The 22,003-nt window shown below is 41.6% G+C and overlaps 2 protein-coding genes and 1 long non-coding RNA gene across 5 annotated transcripts in view; 1 reads left to right on the top strand and 2 right to left on the bottom strand.

Moving 5' to 3' along the window:
• Window positions 1-6,455, bottom strand: SRPRB (SRP receptor subunit beta). Of its 2 annotated transcripts, XM_058433606.1 has the most exons (5): window positions 6,226-6,455; window positions 5,525-5,619; window positions 4,509-4,586; window positions 1,093-1,175; window positions 1-688 (listed from the first exon to the last, which is right to left on the bottom strand). In XM_058433606.1, exons 1-5 carry the CDS (start codon window positions 6,377-6,379, stop codon window positions 583-585), a joined length of 516 nt encoding a protein of 171 aa, XP_058289589.1. In that variant the 5' UTR covers window positions 6,380-6,455; the 3' UTR covers window positions 1-582. The 2 variants fall into 2 exon arrangements, with proteins under 2 accessions (XP_058289589.1, XP_032000233.2); XM_032144342.2 differs by lacking the exon at window positions 1-688 and having other exon boundaries at window positions 954-1,175; window positions 6,226-6,454.
• On the top strand, window positions 6,437-21,834 carry LOC131382307 (uncharacterized). 2 transcript variants are annotated; one of them, XR_009211675.1, is made up of 6 exons: window positions 6,437-7,138; window positions 9,483-9,620; window positions 12,199-12,321; window positions 14,006-14,075; window positions 17,667-17,853; window positions 21,323-21,834. It is a non-coding gene; the product is annotated as an uncharacterized LOC131382307 (long non-coding RNA). The 2 variants fall into 2 exon arrangements; XR_009211676.1 differs by lacking the exon at window positions 14,006-14,075.
• Window positions 17,633-22,003, bottom strand: part of TF (transferrin) — a 31,888-nt gene continuing 27,517 nt past the window's right edge. Inside the window, exons 15-17 of the mRNA XM_032143451.2 lie at window positions 20,807-20,991; window positions 19,179-19,368; window positions 17,633-17,833 (exon numbers count right to left, since the gene is read on the bottom strand). Of these exons, the coding sequence (XP_031999342.1) occupies window positions 17,799-17,833; window positions 19,179-19,368; window positions 20,807-20,991 (410 nt within the window). The 3' untranslated portion in view covers window positions 17,633-17,798. The remainder of the gene's footprint in view (window positions 17,834-19,178; window positions 19,369-20,806; window positions 20,992-22,003) is intronic.

The raw sequence follows: 22,003 nt of genomic DNA on the forward strand, positions 1-22,003 counted from the left end.
AGTATAATAAAAAAAAGAAAAAAGAAAAAAAAGAAAGAAAAAAAAAAAAGGCAAAGAATCTACTACTTCATTCCATCAAAACTAAAATGCTGCCAATTAAAGACATTATTTTAGGGATCGCTAAGAGAAAATACTGCCAATTAAACTATGACACCATCAACTATAAGATATATTCCAAATTCAGAGATATTAAAATGTCTTCAAATCAGTGAAATGTGGCATATTGATTTTCCTCTTCAGTTCTTATTAACGTTAGAGACCAAAAAAGAAGCATCTGAAACTGCAGCATAAGACTTTTTAGGGAAGAACTTAAGAGTCAGTAACACCACAGCACACACTAAAAGAAATATGGAAATATTGGTTCTGTACTTCTTGAAACATCAATTTTAGGTAATTTGAGAATATATATGGGCCAGGCGCAGTGGCTCACGCCTGTAATCCCAGCACTTTGGGAGGCCGAGGCCAGCAGATCATGAGGTCAGGAGTTCGAGACCAGCCTGGCCAACATGGTGAAACCCCGTCTCTACTAAAAATATAAAAAATTAGCAGGGTGTGGTGGCACGTGCCTGTAATCCCAGCTACTCAGGAGGCTGAGGCAGGAGAATCGCTTAAACCCAGGAGGTGGAGGTTGCAGTGAGCCGAAATCACGCCACTGCACTGCAGCCAGGACGACAGAGTGAGACTCCGTCTCAAAAAAAAAAAAAAGAAAAACACTATATATATAAATGATGTTGGCATTTAATAACTTCTAGGATTCATCCCAGCTTTAAAATTCTTTTTTCAGATTTTAATAGTCATATACATTATTAAATTCATCTTCAGAATAAATGCAAACATTTAGTAACAATGACAAGAAGGGTTAACATTTCCTAAACACTAAAAAACACTTTTTAAGCATTTTAATCCCATAAAATCCTCATCATCCCCGTGAAGGTGGACTTGCAACCCAGAACTGGCTGACCCCAAGGTCACCTCAAGGTCTACCACAGGATACCACGCTGCCTCCCAAACACCACCAGGGCAAATCACATGAGTGGCTTTGATATACAGATACAGACCTAGACAAGCCCACTTCACTTCTTTCCTTCTTACCTGGCTGAAGACTTAAACCGCTCTAAGAACTGAAGCCTCAAAGTCTCATGGCCAGGGAGGTCAATCAAGGTCAGACTATTGCCCTGGGGATGGCAGCAATAACATTAATGTTTCATTACAGTTCCACGTTCACAATATAAACCTTCAGTATCATATTTTGGCTACCAAACTGGTACCTAATTAATTAACCAAACAAATGTTCACAGAGCATCTTCTACTCATAAAACACTAGTCAACGTTCTGGGGATGTAACAGTGGCCAAAGACACGGTTCCTGATCTAGCAAAATTTATGAGAAAGGTGAACGTAATGTAAAATTACACATAAATGTAAAATGAGAACGTTGATAAATGTTTTGAGGGTACAGGAGAAACCTGTCCGGGGGAGTCAGGGAAGCATGATCTACCTGAGGCTTGGGAGATAAACCAGTGTGAGTACAGCAAAGTAGGAGTACAGTATGAGTATCAGCAAAAATGTGAAAACAATAACAAGTACTCATAAACTAATAATGTAGTATAAGAACTTACAATTTTTCATAGAGCATATTACTCTTACTGGGATCTCCAATCTTTATAACAAAGTACACTTTTATCATTTCCACCCTTAATCTAATTATTTAAATATGTATCTTCCAGACACATCATTTATTTGTTCCAGCTCCATCAGTATTTGTGTCAATTCTTGAGCCCCTACTGAGCAAATCTACGATGCACCCTAATAAGTTCTATTCACCATGCCAGGCTGCCATTCTTGAATATAAGTTCAAGGCCTGGAATGGTGAATAAAGTTTATATTCAGTGTAAGTGTGGCTGTGCTCAACAATAAGACTCTCAGATGTGGCCTGGTACATGCAGCAGACCATCATTTCTTAGATGTTCTACATTATCCAAAGCCAACCATACCCACAGTTCAGAAGCAGGCAATCAGTATCCTGTACAGATTTAACACAATTCCAGCTGGGTTTATTATGACCTTACGTTTCACACAGCCTGTGCATTTCTTTATAGACAAATATGTTTTTTATTAGTCCCTCTCTTTAAGTACTGTTAAAAGTCTGGAGATCCCAGGTTGGGACTTAACTGCTCCATTTCAAAAGCAGCACTACACCACACACTCTAAGCAATTCGGAAGATACATTACTAGGTACATTACTATCTAAAGAGATTAGATCGAAAACGTAAGGGGGTAGGAGAAAGAGTGAAGATGGAAGGGAAAAATGCTCTATATATTCAGTAGAAATATTGATAGAATAGAAATATAGTAGAAATATAGAATAACAGAAGCCACATATGTAATTTTAAATATTGAAGTAACCATAATAAAAAAGTAAAAAGAAATTGGTAAAATTAATTTTAATAGTTATTTAATCTAATATATCCAAAATATTATCTTTTAAAATGTAATAAAAAAAGAAATTATTAATGATACTTTATGTTCTTTTTTTCCATACTAAGTCTTCAAGATCTGGTGTGTACTTCACACTTACAGCATGCCTCAATTTGGACTAGTCCCAGTTTAGGTGCTCAACAGTCACATGTGGCCAGTGGCTACATATTAGAAGGTACAGATTTAAAGCACATCCTGGAATATCCTAAGTTAAAAATCTAGTGCAGGTACTAGATGATCTTCCAAACCTGGAATTTCAAAATCTGAATCCTTGGGAGTTTAAAAAGGTCTGGGCCACAAAGAGTGTCATCATCGAAAAAAAAAACAAAGACATCTCTAAGATATTTAAAAACATGTCCCTTTATCTTTCTTTACAATCTTTAATTCTGGAGGCATGAGAAAGGGGAAAGAAGACAAAGAGAAGCAGAAAAGGTCGCAAACCACAATTCTAATTCATCCATCTATCCATCCATCCACACCCTCCAACCAGCCCTCACTCCACTCACTCACCAAAACTTATTACATGGCTGGGTGCAGTGGCTCACGCCTGTAATCCCAGCACTTTGGGAAGCCAAGGTGGGTGGATCACTTGAGGTCAGGAGTTCAAGACCAGCCTGGCCAACATGGTGAAACCCCATCTCTACTAAAAATACGAAAATTAGCCAGGCATGGTGGTGGGCGCCTGTAATCCCAGCTACTCAGGAGGCTGAGGCAGGAGAATTGCTTCAACTCGGGAGGCAGAGGTTGCAGTGAGCCAAGATCACGTCACTGCACTCCAGCCTGGGCAACAGAGTGAGACTCCTGTCTCAAAAACAAACAAACCAACCAACTTATTACGCATTACAATCAGTTTGGTAGTCACTGTCTACATTCTGAAGTTACAGAGGTATGTAAAATGTCTTTCCCATGATTTCTTTTTATATATATATATATATATATATATATATATATATATATATATATATTTTTGAGACTTAGTCTCGCTCTATTGCCCAGGCTGGAGTGCAGTGGTGCAATCTTGGCTCACTGCCACCTCCACCTCCCAGGTTCAAGTGATTCTCATGCCTCAGCCTCCTGAGTAGCTGGGATTACAGGTGCCCACACCACACCCGGCTAATTTTTGTATTTTTAGTAGAGACAGGATTTCATCATGTTGGCCAGGCTGGTCTTGAACTCCTGACCTCAAGTGATCTGCCTACCTCGGTCTCCCAAAGTGCTGGGATTACAGGCGTGAGTCACCAAGCCAGGCCCCATGATTCCTTATATTTGAAATACACTCATATATACTCTAAGATATCCATTGCAGCATTGTTTGTAAAAACAAAGGTTATAATAACAAAACTAAATGTCTATTAACACAGTCCTGATTAAGTAAGAATTTAATTTTATGGTATAGCAACAGAGTGGAGTACTATGCAGCTCATAAACCAACCAGATGGTGCTATGTATACAAATGTAGGAGAATAAGAAAAGCCCAAGTTGTATCAGCCGTATGAAAAAAATAATAGGCAGAACAGCATTAAAAAAAAAAAAACAATAAAGGATATACAGACATGTTTGTATATGCACAGAACATCCAGAAGACTACACACAAAAAAAGAAGTCACTGCTTCTAAGGAGAAGACTAGGTAGTGGGGAAAGGAAAGGAAAAATTACTTTTCACCAAATATCCTTTCTAACCTTTTGAATTTCTGTCCCATGTGCATATATTACCTATTCAAAACTTAAAAGGTTTAATGCCCACTCTTAAGAATTCATTGTAAAGTTGGAAAGAAGACACAGAAACAAAAAATAAGAATAAAATGTGATATAACATTACTGTACTAAGGTACAACAATGCAGAGGAGGGCATGATTAAATCTACTGTACAGATTGTCAAGAGCAGAATTTGTCACAAAGAATATGTTTCTCCATAAAATAAGCCTCAAATGGTACTTACATCCTCAGATGAACTCATCCTAAAAATGTCCTTAACTGACACACCACCGTAAAGTAAGACTATCAGACTCCAAAACTCCACAAACATCTTACCCTGTTATTGTTGACTCTGTATACAGCACAGCTGTCAGTAATGGACGTCTGAGTGTCTCTATAAAGGCCTGTTAACAACTGTAAAAAAAACAAGATGGGTGATATTCAACATTTTAATAGCAAACCTAAATTGAGTTCTATTAGTCTAAGTCTCCCAGGTGTAAGGTTAAGTAAATGAATGCTGCTTGCAATAGGTGAAAAAGACCACATTGATTTTTTTTACCTGTAGAAAAAAATCTAATTAATTGCATATTTTACTCCTCAGTGGAATAAAAACAACATTATTCTCAAAAGACAGTTAGTGGCCAAATATGCCAAGCTTCTATAAAGATTTTTAACCATCAAAAATGATTTGAAGTCTGCGCAACATGGCAAAATCTCATCTCTACAAAAAATATAAAAAATTAGCCAGGCGTAGTGTTGCACGCCTGTAGTCCTAGCTACTCAGACACTGCCTCAAAAAAAAAAAAAAATTGAGATATTTCTTTAATGGAAGGGAAATAATTTATACTCTCAAAAAGATGAGTTAAAAAGCAGAAAACCTCTCCTATTCACCACATTAAAATACAGTTAACAATACTAAATGTATTAAAAATAAACATTAGTAAAAAGAAGCCTAACTAGCCCACTATGTCAAAGAAGGATCATCCTGTGAAAAAGCGTCTTTGATAAACTCTCATAAGAATTTGTTAACCAAGGAATTATATATAAACTGTAGGACACTGGCTTCTATGCCTCCTGCTATTCTGGAATGAAACTAATTAAATAAAACCCTTAAATGTGATAAAGACTAAATATAAGCATCTGGCAAGGGCAAACAGAAAAAGAGAAATGATCAATATTTCTCAATTATGGGTTTCTACGAGTCTTTTTGTTCTCCCAAGTAAGTCAAGAATTAACTCCCAAATTTAACAGCATCAGCTTCTTTTACAAAATAAACCATGACATGCTAGGAATACTGGGATGCTATAAAATTTTCTATTAAGCTTAACAGGGGTGTAAATGAAATCATTTACCCTAACAAAGAGCAACGTTTTCCCGGAATCACAAAGGCCAACAAGAAGAACAGCTCTCTGACTGCTCCTTCTGCTCCGGATTAACTTCCAGAAAACTGTGGAATAGACAGAGAAAAACAACAGAAATTACGCCGTGGCAATCAGTACACGTGCATGGCTGGGGTGGGGAAATTCACAGAAGTCTGTGACGAAACACCTCATTCACCTGGAATTAACTTTTATCATAATGGTTACTATTGCTGTTGTTAGGGACCCACTGAGAGCCAGGCACTGTCAACTGTCAACTTTTCTTTGCAGTCCTTACTCGGACTGGGGACTCAAGTGCTATATCACTACCTTGGTATCCCAGCGCCCGCACGCAAACACCGGAGGCTGAAAGTTGGTGTCAAGACCCAGAGTCTTTGCAGTGAGAACAGCGGAAGGCGAGGAACAGCGCGCTCCAACTTAACAGGGCAGATGACGAAGAGCAATCCGCGCCCCAAGGACCAGGACGTAAATCCGGGGGTTGCCCGGGATCCCCCTTAACGCCCAGCTGCTGCCGCTGCTTCAGGCGAGAGGGTAGGGTGTAGACTGGGTGGGTCTCACCCTCCTGATGCCCTCAAGGCGCCCTCTCAGCCCCGCGTCCCCGGCCTGCAGCGGTGCAGCCAAAGCCCGGACCTCTGCCCGCCCGGCACCCGCCATAACTATCGGCCGCCTTTTACCTAGCGTCAGCAGCACCGCAAGAACCGCCACCACTACTGACAACAGCGTTGGGTCCGTCTGCTGCAGCTCCTGCCGCAAGGAATCCAGGTAGGGCTGGAAGGTGCCCCCAGCACCGCCGCCATCTGCCACCCTGCGCAAGTCCGCGGAAGCCATGGATGAGACGCGTGGTTCCCGATACCGCAAAAGCGACGTGGCCCTGCACTCTGCGCAGGCGCGGGCAGAAGAGCCTCACGCGAATGGTGGTTTCTAAGCCACAGTCTCTCCCTTAGCCGTGGCGATCCCCAAGTGCCTGATGGGAGTTGTAGTTCTCTGGGACTCCGTCCTCCTACAGAACGATGGGGCAGACAGGTTATTTGTCGAGGGACACACACATCTTTTAAGATATGAGTCAGTCGCCGTCACCTACGTTATGACTGTTGAAAGAATGATGAAATCAATAAAATGAATGAATGGTTCCCGAAACTACCACAGAGGATTTCCCGACCGTCGCTAAGTGACGTGAGACTTGTGAAGAACTCAAGCATCCTACAAACATTTAATCAGAATTTAATGTGGCAAGGGATGTGACAGATGGATGTACGGAGCGATGTGGGAATACATAATAGGGCGCGGAGTCCATCATGAGTTCAGAGAAAAGGTTCTGGAAATTCGAATTGAGTCCTGAAGAATGAGTTAGCATCTGCGAGTGGTTAAAGGAAAAAGAGGTGCTGTGCAGAAGAAAATGAGTATAGGAAATGATGTACGTGGGAAACCTAACTAATTCAGTGCCCCTACACTGTCAGTCTAGGGCTGCAAACTCAAATGTCTGCATTAAAGGAAGCAACTAGGAAAATCTACGCTCATGAGAGCTGGTGTTGTTGAAAACTGCAGAAGTTATTTCTACTGAAAGTGGGGCCGAACCTATTCAGCCAGGTAGGTGTTGTGGGACCTGGGTGGCCAGTTCTTCCAGTTTTCAAGAGAAGCAATGAAGGCAGATTTTTATAGGAAATTTTCCACTTTTGAAATTTTCCGTAGGTAATTGAAAGCCTTCAAAAACTTGTGGCCCAAGTAAAACACCAAAAGTGGCCAGCCTAGAGGGTCCCAGTTCACAGTCTCTGTCATTAAACAGGTGTCATTGTTTAAAAATGTACACATAATTTAATTGTATGGCTGAGTAGAGACATGAAGATGTCAGTGTCACTGAAAGATTGAAAAAAGTTTATTACAGTTCCACATTGCCATTGAAAAAGTTGTCAGAATCAAAATGGAGTCACTTGTATTTTTTTTTTAATCAGAAAAATGGAGCAGTGAAAGGCCATGGAGGGAGGGTTCTCATGCACCCATGCCTGATGACAAAAACTGTCACAAAAGACTGCAAAAACCACAGCCTTGCACAAAGGCCATCGCAACCTTACACACAAAAAAATACGTCTGTGAGGACAGCTACCCAGCAACTGCCTGTCCAACCTAGTACTGATGCCATCCTTGCCATTTGGCCCTTGTAGCCGAGGATAATTATCTCAAAACAATTATGGAATCTGACTCATTTTTTCTTTAAAAATATTTGTCTTCCTTTACACCTCCCTGAATATGCACATAGTTGACTATGGCATGCGTATTCCCATTGCAATGCCTATTCCTGAATAAATATCATTTTCTTTTAGAGCCTCCCTCTCTGCTTGTTATTTAGCTTGATACCACTCAGGGCCACACAAAACCTCACCGTGCACAGGGACAAGGAAAAAGAGAGGAACTGAGGTTGGACCCGGCGACTCACAGCTATTAATCCCAGCACTTTGGGAGGCCAAGGCAGGAGGATTGCTTGAGGCCAAGAATTCAAGACCAGCCTGGGCAACATAGTGAGACCCCGTCTCTGCAAAAAACATTTTCTTTAATTAAAAAATAATTAGCTGGGCATGGTGGCATATGCCTGCAGTCCCAGCTACTTGGGAGACTGAGGCAGGAGCGCTTGAGCCCAGGAATTCCAGGTTACCGTGAGCTGTGATCACATGCACTGCACTCCAGCCTGGGCAACAGAGCAAGACCCTGCCTCCAAAAAAGGAAAAAAAAAAAAAAAGGAACTGGGACTCTTCCTTTATTATTAATGTGTCAGCGAGTAGCTAGATAGAGACATTTTTGATTGGGCAAGAAGTGAAACACAGATGTTAAGGGTTGTATTAGGAAGATTTGCAATATGATTTAGGCACACCCTCAAAAGCCAGGCCACAGGGGAAATGTAAACAATGTTGGCTGTTAGTTTGGCCTAGTGATCAACGGATGCCAAATCATCAATTATAAAATCTATAAAAATTGATTAGAGCAGTAATTTAAGTAGGAGTGACAGGAGATGAAGCTCGAAAGGTTGGCAGGAATCAGACCAGAAGGGATTTTGTGTGCCATGTTGAGAGACTTAAGAGTTTATCCAGAATGCAATAAGAAGTTTCATCTGGGGTGACATAGATAATTGACAGATCTATGGAGGACTATGACTTGAGAGAAAAAAAAAAAATTCAGAGAGACCAGCTGAGAGCATTTAGGCAAAAGATGCAATATTTAGGCAAAGGATGCTCAGAGTCTAATACAGAGACAGAAATAGGTATGAAAACGAGAGCACAAATTTGAGAGATGTCTGAGAGTTAAAATACATAGGATATGATTAGTTGGATATTGTGAATTAAGTAAAAGGAATGTTATCAATGCTGCATCCTAGGTGGTGGGTGTGGGTGACTAGGAAGATGAGAAAGCCATTAAATGAATTAGGGACCTCAACGGGAGGGGGCTTGGGGCTGTGGATCTAATGTAAGAGTAGCCAGAATGAAAATTGTCTCTTTTCTATATGTTGCGTTTCGAGTGCTTCTGGGAAATCTAAAAGCTTATGTCAAGCAAGTGATGAGTAAACACATAAAGTTCCACAAGTATACACTAGATTTTCATTTGGGAGTCAGGAATAAATAAGTGGTCATTAAAATCATGGAGAACATGAAGAATGAGGAAAGGAACCCACAAAAAAGCCTAAGAAGGAAGAGTCAGTGGCACAGGAGTAAAACAGATATGTCCTATAAGTGGTCAGTAGCATCTTCTGTAGCAGAGAGGCTCCTTTGACAGGGCTTTGAATGAGTCTGAGCTCAAGGGGATAAGCAAGGGATGGGGCAGTGTGGGGATGGAAGCAAGACTATGGTGTATGGGGAAGACAGTGGGGCATGAAGATAGTTTCTAATGTTAATGAGCACTTCCTGATGCCAAGCATCATTCTGAATACTTTTAATTTTTTTTTCAGGCAGGGTCTCACTCTGTTGCCCAGGCTGGAGTGCAGTGACAATATGGCTCACTGTAACCTGGAACTCTTGGGCTCAAGCGATCCTCCTGCTTCAGCCTCCCAAATAGCTGGGACTACAGGCACGAACACCATGCCCAGGTAGTTTTTTTATTTTTATTTTTGTAGAGATACAGCCTCTCTCTGCTGCCCGGGCTGGTCTTGAGCTCCTGGGCTCAAGCGATCCTCCTGCTTCAGCCCCTCAAAGTGGTGGGATTACAGGCACAAGCCACCACGCCCTGCCTAATGTATTAATTTGTTTAATTCTCACACTGACTCATTTTCTAACTTTACAGAGGGGAAACTGAAGCATGGTTGAGTAATTTCCCCAAGGATAGATAGTAATGAGCAGACTTGGGACTTCATCCCAGGCAATTGGGCTTCTATCTACTTAACCGTATGCTTTAACATAGTAGGATTCATTTTCAAGGCATTTTTATTGATAAAGGTAGGCGATAGGAACTCCAGATCAAGGAAGGACGGTTAAGATGTGAGGCTTAAGTAAGTAAACCAACTACTTTATTTTAAATTACCAATTTCAAAAATATCAGAACTGGCAGCAGTCATGCCACATTCCATTTCTCTTATTTCTTATGGTCCTAACCCCTGCTCTGTATTCACCACCCAAAACACGCACACACACCCCTTGTATAATATAATCACTGATTCCTCTTTAGAAAAATCACTGGATATTACCATTAGACCTCCTGACTGGGGACTAAAGATGCAGGGAAGAAGGAAGAGCCAGACACAGAGAGTTCGAACTGTAACTGTCTTAACTCTCTGAGGATATTCGGTCAGAGCTATGTGAATGAAGCGGGCTGCCGTGGTGGTGAAGTTGGGAAAAGAAGAAAAAAGGTTTAAGAAAACAGACTTTTTTTCTTCAGTATCTTTCCTGGGCAAAAGAAATGTGCACAGCTCCCACACTCAGAAGTTAGCACTCCCATTCTCAGGAATGAGCAGGAGGGGTGAGATTAGTTGCTTCCCTGTACTCACGCATCTCCATCAGGAGCTCCATGGGCACGGATGCAGAGGAAGGACGTGCGATACTGACTGCTGCCTACTGATAAATTTTTAGTTCTTGATTCCAATAGCAGATGGAAAGTTACAATGAAACCAATTGTAGTCAGGGAATTTTTCTCTTCTCTTCCATAAACTAAAACGTCCAAGTATGAACACACTAGCATATTACCTTTGGCAATTTCTTCCCTCCCGTTTCTAAACCATTGAACAAGTGTAGACAGTACTATACTGTGTACAGAGGTGGCTTCACAATTCCACTTCCAAAAGACAGTACTTCCCAAGAATTTTAGCAAAAAGATATTTACAAGGTGATATTTTACTACCTCTACACTTAACATACATCAGGCAATTCTGAACATCTACATAGATAAGACGTTTCAGGTAAGAAGTTAATTTGTCCACTATATGCACAGAAGTCTTGAATAAAGTGAACACATGTAAAAACAGTTACGACTGAGTCTTCCAAATATGAACATTCTGGCCTACACCTTCCCATCTCCATCAACCCACTGGGCAATAATGCTCAAATTTTCAGAAGACAGTCTTTCCTGGGAATCTTAAAACGAAATGTACAAAATATATTAGTTTACTAACTACTTTTGTCATACACTAGCAACCTCTTTAACATCTAGAAAGACTAGATGTTGTAAAGTCAGGACTCATTTATCCTTTAGATACACAATATACCCAGATAAGTAAAACAAAATGCCCAGGCATGAGACAATGGTTAACCTTGCCTCACTATAAGCACATTGGCATAGAGCTCTTACACTTCCTTTTCTCTCTCCTCCCCTGAACCAGTGCACAAACACAATGTGTATTATTAGGTGGTTTGGCCACTCCCCACCCCAACCAAAACAACATTACATATGAATTTTAACAAAAAGATTTCCAAAATGTGTTATTTTACTAACTCTAATTTTAACATAGGCATTTCAGAACATCTAGAAAGGGTAGATCAAAAAATACTTAGTATTGTCAACTGCATATACAGTTGTGAGAAATAAAATGCATACACAGAACAATGGTTGGAATATGAAAATGTCTTCTAAATATGACCAGTGTGGCACAGAACTGTCCTCTCTTCCTTCTGAGGTCTTCTGCCCCATGTCCTCTAACCCAGTGGTCCCCGACCTCTTTGGCACCAGGGACTAGTTTCAGGGAAGGCAATTTTTCCATAGAAGGTAGGGGCATGGTTTCAGGATGAAACTGTTCCACCTCAGATCATGAGGCATTATCAGAGTCTCATAAGGAGTGTGCAACCTAGATCCAGGGGTTGGGGATTCCTGCTCTAACCCACTTAATAAACGTGGATGTGTGGCTCCTGCTGTCACTTCCAGAGGTGGTCTAACAACTTCACTGCAAAAAGTCATCTCCAGAAGCCATTTATGTCTTATTATTATTATTATTATTTTTAACAAATGGGAATTTACAAGATGTGTGATTTTCTAACTCTATCATAAGTCGCAACCTCTTTACACCTAGAACGGCTCCATGTAGCAAATGTTTTCTTTTAAAAGGCTGGGGGAAGTTGAGAGCAGTTTTTTCGTAGGATATACACGGGCCTTCTATAAAGAGCCAATAATCTTCCCAAAGGGTGGTGGGCCTTTCCGATGGGCCTAATGGCGCAAGTTATTCTTCTACTTCTCTTTTCCAGCACCAGCGTCTGGTAGAAGGAAGACCAGCTGGGCGACGGCCGCTAACCCTACCACCCCTCATTGCCGGACTCCCCTCACCTTCTGGGCCCATTAAGGACTTTGTCGGTTGTCCTCGGGACTAGGTGGGTGTCGTCCACTTGGGACATTGCGGCCACCCTAAGACCCGGATCTGCTCGGCTCCATGGCCTACGGAGGCAGCTGAGCCTGCGCGCAGACCCGCTTTCCTGGCCCTCTGCACCCGCTGGTGGCCTCCGCGGCGTTGGGGCCGCCTCCCTGCTTCCCGCCCTGCCATACCTGCCGCCACCCAGGGGCGCTGCGTCCAGGCGGCTCGGCGGAAGCTTCGTCTGAGCCTGGCAAGGTTGGGCGGGGAGACTGCAGCCGGCAGGTCGGGTGAGGGCAAAGTGGTTCGCCGCTGCTTCAAGGAATGGGCCCTGTGGGGCAGCCGCGGCCAGGGCTCCGGGTTCTACCGGGCGGAGGGCCTGGAGGGCCCAGCAGAGCTGGCCGCGCTCACGTCTCAAATTCTGTTGGTCTTTTTATACTGATTTCAAAATATAGATTAGCCCTTTGTTCTTTCTTTAAAATCTTCACCTTTTATTTGTCTATTTTTGTCTTACAGGACTTCTGAATTTTGTATGATCTGAAATTAATATTTTCCTTAATTGCTACTCGGTTTGTGGAATGTTAGAAAATCTTTCTACGTACTATATAAGAAATATGTTAACGTAGTAATGTTTTTACGATTTTAATTTTATATTTAAACCTTTATACGTTTCGAAAGTTTTTACTTTAACCGGTAAATTGGAGGTCCACGAGATTTTCTTCTGTGCCAAAATTTTCAGCCACTTTGCTTCTAAACACTTCAGTGAGTAGCCTATCTATCCCCCCCGAGTATAATGCCGGCTTTATCATGTACTAAATTCTCATTTGCATTTAATGTCTGGAACTTTTATTCTGCTTCATTATTTCCATGTGACTACCACCCTTTCCAGTCATCATTATACATTTCATTTTTTAAAATAAGCTTCGTTGAATATATTTAAGGTATACAACATGTTATGAGATACATATGTAGTTTAAAAAAAAGATTACTACAGTGAAGGAGGAATCCCAAATAAAGTAGAATTTATTACCTATACTGTGGTCCTTATGTTGTACATTAGATCTCTAGGCTTGTTCATCATACATGTCTGCTACTTGGTTTTGTTTTGTTTGAGACGGGGTCTCCTGTCCCCAGGCTGGAGTGTAGTGGCACGATCAAATCACTGCTCACTGCAGCCTCGACCTCCCAGGCTCAATCCATCCTCCTGAGTAGCTGGGACTACAGGTGGGCACCACCACGCCTCGCTAATTGTGTGTGTGTGTGTCTGTTTTGTTTGTTGTTTTTTTTGGGTTTTTTTGTTTTTTTTTGTTTTGCAGAGATGGGGTTTTGTCATGTTGCCTAGGCTGGTCTCAAACTCCTGGACTCAAGCAATCCGCCCACCTCTGCCTCCCGACGTCCTGGGATTACAGGAGTGAGCCACTGCGCCTAGCCCTCCTATCTGCTGCTTTGTATCCTCTGACCTACATCTCTCCACCCTCCTCCACCTCAGGTTTTGTTATCTCTTTATACCTGTATTTGAGGGTTTTCTTTAGATTCCCCATATAAGTGAAATCATGTAATATTTTTCTTTCTGTGTCTGCCTCATTTCACTTAATGTCCTCCAGTTTCATCCATGTTATGGCAAATGGCAAGATATTCTTTTTAGGGCTGAATAATATTTCATTGTATATATATATCAGTTTCTTTATCCATTCATTCTTCAACAGGCATTTAGGTTGCTGCCCTATATTGGCTGCAATGCTGCAATGAACATGGGATCGCATTTATCTATACAAGGTGGTTATCTCATTTTATTTGGGTATATCCCCTAAAGAGGGATTGTTGGGTCATATGTAGCTCTATTTTCAGTTTATTTAGAAACCTCCATACTGTTTTCCACAATGGCTATACATTCTCACTAACAATGCACAAAGGTTCTCGGTTCTCTTCACCCTTATCCACGTTTATGATTAATATCTTTTGACTTTTTGATAATAGTCATCCTATTATTATCTAGTATCTCATAATGGTTTCAATTCACATTTCCCTTATGATTAGTGATGTTGAACACCTTTTCATATCCATCTTGGCCATTTTTCTTCTTGGTGAAATGTCTTTTCAGGTTTTTGCCTATTTTTAAATGGGATCATTTGTTTTCCTGCTATTGAGTTCTATGAGTTCTTATCAATTTGATGTATCTTATTAGATATATAGTTTGCAAATATTTTTTTCCAATCCATAGGTTGCCATTTCATTTTGTTGCTTGTTGTCTTTGCTATGCAGAAGCTTTTCAGCTTGATGTAGTCCCATTTATTTATTTTTGCTTTTGTGGCCTGGGCTTTTGATGTGATAGCCAAAAAATCATTGCTAAGGCCAAGGTTCAGGAGCTTATCAAACATTTTAACAGCTGGAAGAGCTCATCCACTCTCATTATTTTTTTCTCAGAATTTTTCTTATCTGTCTCACTTTTGTTTTTTAGTTGAGGATTAGTATCATCTTGTCAAGTTAAAAAATTGTATATTGATTAATTTAGGGAGAATTGACATCTTTACAATACTGAGTCTTCCTATCCAAAGCAATATGTCTTCTTTACATTATTTTTTACTTTGATAAGTGTGGTTTAAATGTAGCTTTTATTAATTTACTAAATGATACATTTTATTTATTCTTGTTAATTATTATTGTCCTAACTCACTATTATTTGTATACAAGAAAGTTATTTTTTATTTTAATATTTCCTTTCACTTTACTGAATTTTATTTTACCACTTTTTCCACATTATTTATTATTATTATTATTTTTATTATTTTGAGACAGAGTTTCGCTCTTGTTGTCTAGGCTGGAGTGCAATGGTGTGATCTCGGCTCACCACAACCTCTGCCTCCCGGGTTCAAGTGATTCTCCCGCCTCAGCCTCCCGAGTAGCTGGGATTACAGGCATGCACCACTATGCCCGGCTAATTTTGTATTTTAAGTAGAGATGGGGTTTCTCCATGTTGTCAGGCTGGTCTCCAACTCCTGACCTCAGGTGATCCACCCGACTTGGCCTCCCAAAGTGCTGGGATTACAGGTGTGAGCCACCACGCCCTGCCTATTATTATTATTTTTATTAATTTCCAGACAGAGTCTTGCTCTGTCACCAGGCTGGAGTGCTCTGGTGCGACCTTGGCTCACTGCAACCTCCGCCTCCCAGGATCAAGCACTTCTCATGCTTCGGCCTCCTGAGTAGCTGGGACTACAGGTGTGCACCACCAAGCCAGGCTAATTTTTGTATTTTTAGAAGAGATGGGGTTTCGCCATGTTGGCCAGGCTGGTCTTGAACTCCTGACCTCAGGTGATCCACCCACCTCAGCCTCCCAAAATGCTGGGATTATAGGCATGAACTGCTGTGCCTGGCCATAATACTTTATTATTATTTGGTTCTCATGGATTTCCTAGGTGTGTAATCACTTACAAATAAAAGTAATTTTGGCATTTATTTAAATATTATGACTTATTTTTCTTATATAATTGGATTGGCTACCTGTTCTAAAACACTGTAAAATAAGATAGATAGTAATCAATGTTTTTCATGTTCCTAACTTTAGTAGGAATGCTTCTGTTTCTTCATTAGGTATATATTAGCTTTTGTTTACATGTATATAAAATTATGGCCAAATAACATCTGTCTATCCTATTTTAGTAATTAATTTAATAATTAAGAATGGATGTTGAATATTTTTGTTTTAGCCCAGTTGTCTAAGACTTCCAGGAATATACCTGTAGTGTAATAAAATTAGGTTTATTGATCCATTGCAATGAGATAGACTGCATCCCAGGGGAACCATGGGGTATCTCACCAAACAAAGGGAAAGGCAGAGTTATAGGATTTGGGGTAAGTTTAGGTGAATATTAAATAAGGCAGAGTGTTGATAGGCTCAGAGGAAAGCAGGGCTGTGTGTAAAAAGGTCCATATCAGGTCTCGACTGCAAAGTGGACCCAGAGTTCTATTTTCTTGAATACTAGACAGTTGAGAGAGGTGTGGAATGTTGTGTCCAGATACTCCTTATCTGCAGTTCTGCACTTAAGTATAAGATGAGGCTGTGTTAGGAGTCAGGAAAAGAAAGGAGCCAACTGAAGTTATTTAGAAAGCAAAATCAACAGAACTTGGTGACGCTGGATGTAGTGTGAGGGAAAATGGCGAACTGAAATTTCACCCCTCTATTTATGGCTTATGTGATTGGGTAGATGACCATGTCTTCAGCTGATATGGAATATATTATAACAACAGTTGGTTTAGCGAAGCAAGAGAAAGAAGAACAGGATGATCACTTCAATTTTTGATTTGTTGGATTTCTGACTGCTGCAAGACTCGAGTATAGACCCACAGGTAGACAGTAGGATGTATAAGTGCAGGGATACTGCTGGAGGCTGGGGTCACAGCTATAGATATAGATGCCTAGGAGTCACGAGCATCACTGAAGGAGGGCCTGCAAAGTGAGAGGAGCACTGACCGGATCAAGAGAAAACCCCAGGAAGATTTCCCTAAGGTTTCCAGACCAGTAGGATGAGCCCACAGTGAAGACTACAAATGAACAGAGAGAGGTAGGAATCAAAGCAGAGACCCGCCATGTCAGAGAACCTGAGGAAAAGAGTTCCAAGGAGGAGGGAGTGATCAACTGTATCAACTGTAGGAAATGGGCTCAGGAATGGAAGACCTGAATTGGTTTAACAGTTGGCAGGTAGATGGTGACTTTTGCCAGGGTACATTCAGGTAAGTTGGTGAAGCAGAAGACGAAACTCTGTGTGTTCAGCCAATAATAAGTGAAACAGAAAAGTGAGCCTCCACCTTACAGGAAGCTGGGCTGAGAAGGGCAGGAGACAGGGCAGTAACTGCTGTGGCATCAGGTTCAGGGAATGCTTTTCAGCAAAAAAGATGTCAGTGTTTCACTTTTTTCAACTAGTTAGAATCAGGACCTCAGCTATGCCTGATGGAATTCATTTAAAATACCAAAATAAAGGTGAGTCTTCTGTAGTCTTTCTGCACTCACTTGAGTACTTGATCTCTGTAACTCACTCTCCATCCTTCTTCCTGCCCCTTCCCTAGCATGACACACACACATACGCATGCGTGCGTGCACACACACACACCAGTATACATTTGATTATATTTTAATGATCACGCAGACCTTTTTAGAAAAGATGTCTCCTTGAACTGTACCCAGGAGGTGTGGCCATGGCACACACAAAGCTGTAGGGAAAGACCAGACAAATCTTGAGCTGAGAAGGAAGGGCTCAGTTGCATAGGTATTTAGGCAGAATGCATAAAGAAATCCTTTTGTTGAAAATACTTAGGAAAGAATGGAGTTTTTGAAATATAAGTCAATAATAATTTTTATTTCTTGTTCAGCACACATGGCAACACAGAGCTGTGAAGACAGACGTGGTTAGCACAAACCACTCGGGCCAGTGAAACCAGGGCAAACTCATGGATCATCTGCGCTCCCATCTTCACCTTGGTGGCAGCCCTACCTCTGAGATTTTAAGGTCCACGGAAAATGCAGGCTTCCAGGAGTGCTGTGGAGCAGAGCAGAGAGGTAGGATTTTCAAAATCTTCCTATATTTATTTCTGGACTGTTGAGTGATTGAACAATTTCAGCATAGTACAAAGTGTGCAGACTTGCTGCCTCCTCTTCTGTGAACTGGGCCGTTCTCCCAGTGCTCTTTTCTACTTGCCTGCACAGCTCCTGTGCCTATCCTGGGGAGTGCCCCACGCCAAAGCTGTAACATGATTTTCCTGCCCTACAGGGTTCCCCACCTTGTTTCTTATGGGCGAGGCTCACACATCTGAGTTCGTGAGGCCGGGAGTCGCCCAGGAAGACTGTCCTCCCTGACCTCTTTAAGCAGGTGAGGAACTGACATAGCAAAAAGCACCTGCAATGTGCCAGTTTCTGTGCTGTGGGCTAAGGATGGAGGAAAGAAGAGCAGAGCCCGACCGTCTCCTTTTGTGGAGGATATAGGTTAGGTAAATATCAACTTGATTCCCACAATAGCGAACCTAGACAAGCACATCGCTGCTTCCGTCAGAATTACATGGGGGCAACTTTTAAAATGCGGATACCTGACCTAGCACAGACTTTCTAAATCAGTATCTCAAGGCTCTGAGAATCAGCCTTTTAATAAGGATCAAGACTCCCTTATCTGCATACTCCTGTGGAAAGACTAACTGCCCTGCACCACCACATGTTATTCCCCAGCTTCCAAACTTTTTCAGGTGACTCAGTTACACCCAACATAGTTATACTGTGAAGGCGTGTTTTATTCTATTTCAGTTCTCAGAAACTGGTGTTCCAAATGAGTAGTATGCATGGCAACTTTATGGTTACCAGAACCTATCATTGTTGAAGCTGTCTAGAGCAGTGCTGTCTGAAAGAGCTTTCTGTGATGATACAAACATTCTCTTTGCTGACCAGTATGGAGCCACATGTGGCTGTTGAGCACTTGAAATGCAGCTAGGTGGGACTGAAGAAATACATCTTTTATTTAGTTTAATTTTAATTAACTTAAATTTAAATAGTCACATCTTGCTGGTGGCTACCATATAGGACAAGGCAACTCTAATCAAAAGTTTACCGCAGGGCAATGGCATGTACACATAAACCTAGTCCTTTTCTTAGAAATAAGATGGAATTCTCTATGCCCAATAAGTTCACTACCTTAGTGCTCTGAGCCTGTATCCCCTCACTATCTGCCCATACAGCCAAGCCTGTCATACATGCCGGGCTTAGATTGTTCACTCACCATTTCATTTTGTCCATGTTGTGCTATCCCAAGGGCCACAGCCTACCCCTCCTGTACCCACCACCCTGGCACTCACCACCGTGTTTGGTTGCCACTTCCCCATGCTGTTCCTCCTACTCACGTGAGGTGGAGCATTTTCTCAGGTTACCAACAGCCTTGACATATTCTTCTCCTAAGTACTTTTCATATGTGTTTCTGTCATGAAGTTTGGCCAAACATACTGTGTCATCTCTGAACAGAAGGTCCTTGGTTTCGGACCGGAACAAACAAAAGTTGCCTGAGCAGTCAGTTACATTGCTTCCAAATAAGCGCTGTCAAGTGAACAGAAAGTCCGTGAGGACCTGTGGTCTTTAGCAGCTGGGAACACATGGATGAGAAGAGTCTGAAAGCTCTGAACCAGCCCTGGGGAAAAAGGGAAGCTACAGAGTATGCCTTGGGAATTTTCCACCTCCTTTATCTGCCATTTACCCACTTAGGACCCAGCTCCATGCTTTCATGATGCCCCCAAAATCATCTATAGGGTCCCTGGTCCCGCCTTTCTCTGAGAAGTCCCTCCCGCCCACACCCATGCCTGCCTACTCTGACCTCTCTTCCCCACTTCATTGCCCTTCATTGGGGGCTGCTTATAGGAAATGAGAGGACAGTAACATGTCCTTTCAGATGTTATTGTCAAAGAAGATGTTAAATGTGAACCCTCCCAGAGGAGTGGCAGAGGTAGTTCTTAAAAGTTCATGTTTGACTGCATTTTGAATCCTTTCTTGGGCAAGCCACTCAACTTTTCCAGATCTCCAAATGTTGTAAGTGAAATGATGACTGCAAAATGTTGAACCTTCCATATAGCAGCTAGGAAATGTATGTTAAATGCTCATTATTGTCATCATGTACCTTAAAAGGACTTCTAAATATACTCTATCTTATTTTTTTTTTTAAAAAGGTAATGGTGAATCAACAGCAGGCAGCTATGCCCAAAAGGAAGGTGATGTGTGTATGTGGAGGGGCCTTTAGGATTAGAAAACTCAGGCAGTCCCTGTCTTCAACAAGACTGGCCCTGAGTGGTTGTTCCCCCAGAGGACAGGCTCTCCGAGGGCAAGGGTCCTGTGTTTTTCAGATTGTTGAGAACAGTGCTTAGTCTGCCTAGGCAAGAGGAACAGAAATCCACTCTTGATGACTCGTAGCAACCAGCGCTGGGAAACAGGAGCTGTCTTCTTCATTTTTGGGAAGGACAGGAGTAGAGGAATTGAGAGTACCCCTGAACAAGGTCAGGGGGAGCAGAAAGGCAGATTCCTGGTCCCAAGAGCACATGGATCAGATCTAAACACCAGTGACCAGGAGCTAGAAGCAGAGCTAGGCCTGAAAGGTCTAGTTCCATAATTACACAGCTAATATGTTTTGAGCACTTCCTATAGGAAATGGCATTTTCCTATGCCGTTTGGGTGCATGTCTTCACTTAATACTCATGCTAACTGAGAAGTAGGTAAAAATATTATTATTACAATTTTATATATGAGGAAGCTGAGGCATAGAGAGGTTATGTAATATACCCAAGATGGCACACCTAGGAAGCTGTGGAGCTGAGATTTGAACACTGATACTGTAGTCCACAATGCATGGCATGAAATGCACAATGCATGAAATTCTAGTTTTCAAAAAGAAAGTGCTGGAGTCATGGCTGCACTTTGTTGTAAACTCCCCCCAAATAGCCTATAGCCATCTAGGAAGAAAAGGTGGGAGGCCCTGGCTGGTCCATACCTGCTGGTTAAGTAACACCTTGCGGACACAATCTTCCTTATCTTTACGTGTGACTACAGCATGATTCGGGGCTCTGGCCAGGTGGCATTTCTCAAACTCCAACACAGATTCCCTGGAACCATCGAGGCACAGCAACTTATAGTCTTCTTTCTTCAGATTCTTAGCCCAGAGATCAGAGTTATTTCCTAGGGACAGGAAGAAGGTGGTTCAGCTGATGGCTTTGGTCAAGGTGCCCCACTGGGGATATGGGACTGACTCAGTGGTGTGTAGAGAACCTGGGCCTTCTGGCCAGCAGGAGTGCCTACACTGGGGTTACAGTGATGTGGACAGGAAGAGACACGCATGTGGTCTACAAGGTGATACCAGACTCACAGTGACCAGGAATGATTATTGACCACCCCCTTCCAACCTTCCCTACCCAGCCAGGTGAGAATGAACTACATTCTGCAGACGCTGTTCAAAAAGATCTTCAATTCCACTAAATTCCAATTCCTTCTGTACCTCTTGCTCCAGCAGAGGAAGAATGTGACGCTCTAAGCCAGGTTGATCAATTTCTGTGCTGTAACACATGGCATCTCCAAACAAAAGAACTTTTCCTCAGAGAACACCTTTGGAATCTGCACCAGAATTTTAAATCTGACTCCCTTGTTTCAGTTCTAAATGAGAATGTGCACACGCCTGTGTGATACAGGTCTGTATCCCATCTCGGCCCCTTTGCCTCTTCTTTTCTGTATTGTCTCTGAAAAAAAAATCTGACCCATTTTTAGGGTTTCAGCTCCTTCCTCCTAAGGCACTTTGCAAATATGTTTTGCTAATTTTTATTTCTCTCCCATAATTCAGGATTGCAACCTTTTTAAAAATGAATTTTTCATTTAATTTTCTTTCTTTAACCGAATAATACGTGAGATCACACTCACAAATTTTTGAATATCTCTCTATATTAACGAAAAGCCTCCTTTCCTGTACTCTCCAAATCTCACTCAGTCTTATAGTGCTAGTCTTTAATATCACATTTGCGAGTTTCCATCCACGACTCATTATACATTTTTTTTACGTGTGCATATGGATTTCACATATTTCTAATTTTGTTTAGTGTTAGATCTTGACAAATGTAAAACTCTGTAGCTTTTTTTTTTCAACTGTTTACATACCTTATAGATTTTTCTTGTCAGTACATATAAATCAAGCTCGTTCTTC

The sequence above is a fragment of the Hylobates moloch genome, unplaced genomic scaffold (assembly GCF_009828535.3).
Source record: "Hylobates moloch isolate HMO894 unplaced genomic scaffold, HMol_V3 SCAFFOLD_22, whole genome shotgun sequence".
Lineage (NCBI taxonomy): Eukaryota > Metazoa > Chordata > Mammalia > Primates > Hylobatidae > Hylobates > Hylobates moloch.

What these genes read in the sequence shown, in the direction of transcription:
- SRPRB (XM_058433606.1), bottom strand. Translation starts at nt 6,379, where the DNA reads ATGGCTTCCGCGGACTTGCGCAGGGTGGCAGATGGCGGCGGTGCTGGG. An exon ending in ACAGAGTCAACAATAACAGG is followed by an intron (nt 1,176 to 4,508) that starts GTAAGATGTTTG and finishes TGCCATCCCCAG; the next exon opens with GGCAATAGTCTGACCTTGAT. An exon ending in CGGTTTAAGTCTTCAGCCAG is followed by an intron (nt 689 to 1,092) that starts GTAAGAAGGAAA and finishes TTTTTTTTTGAG; the next exon opens with ACGGAGTCTCACTCTGTCGT.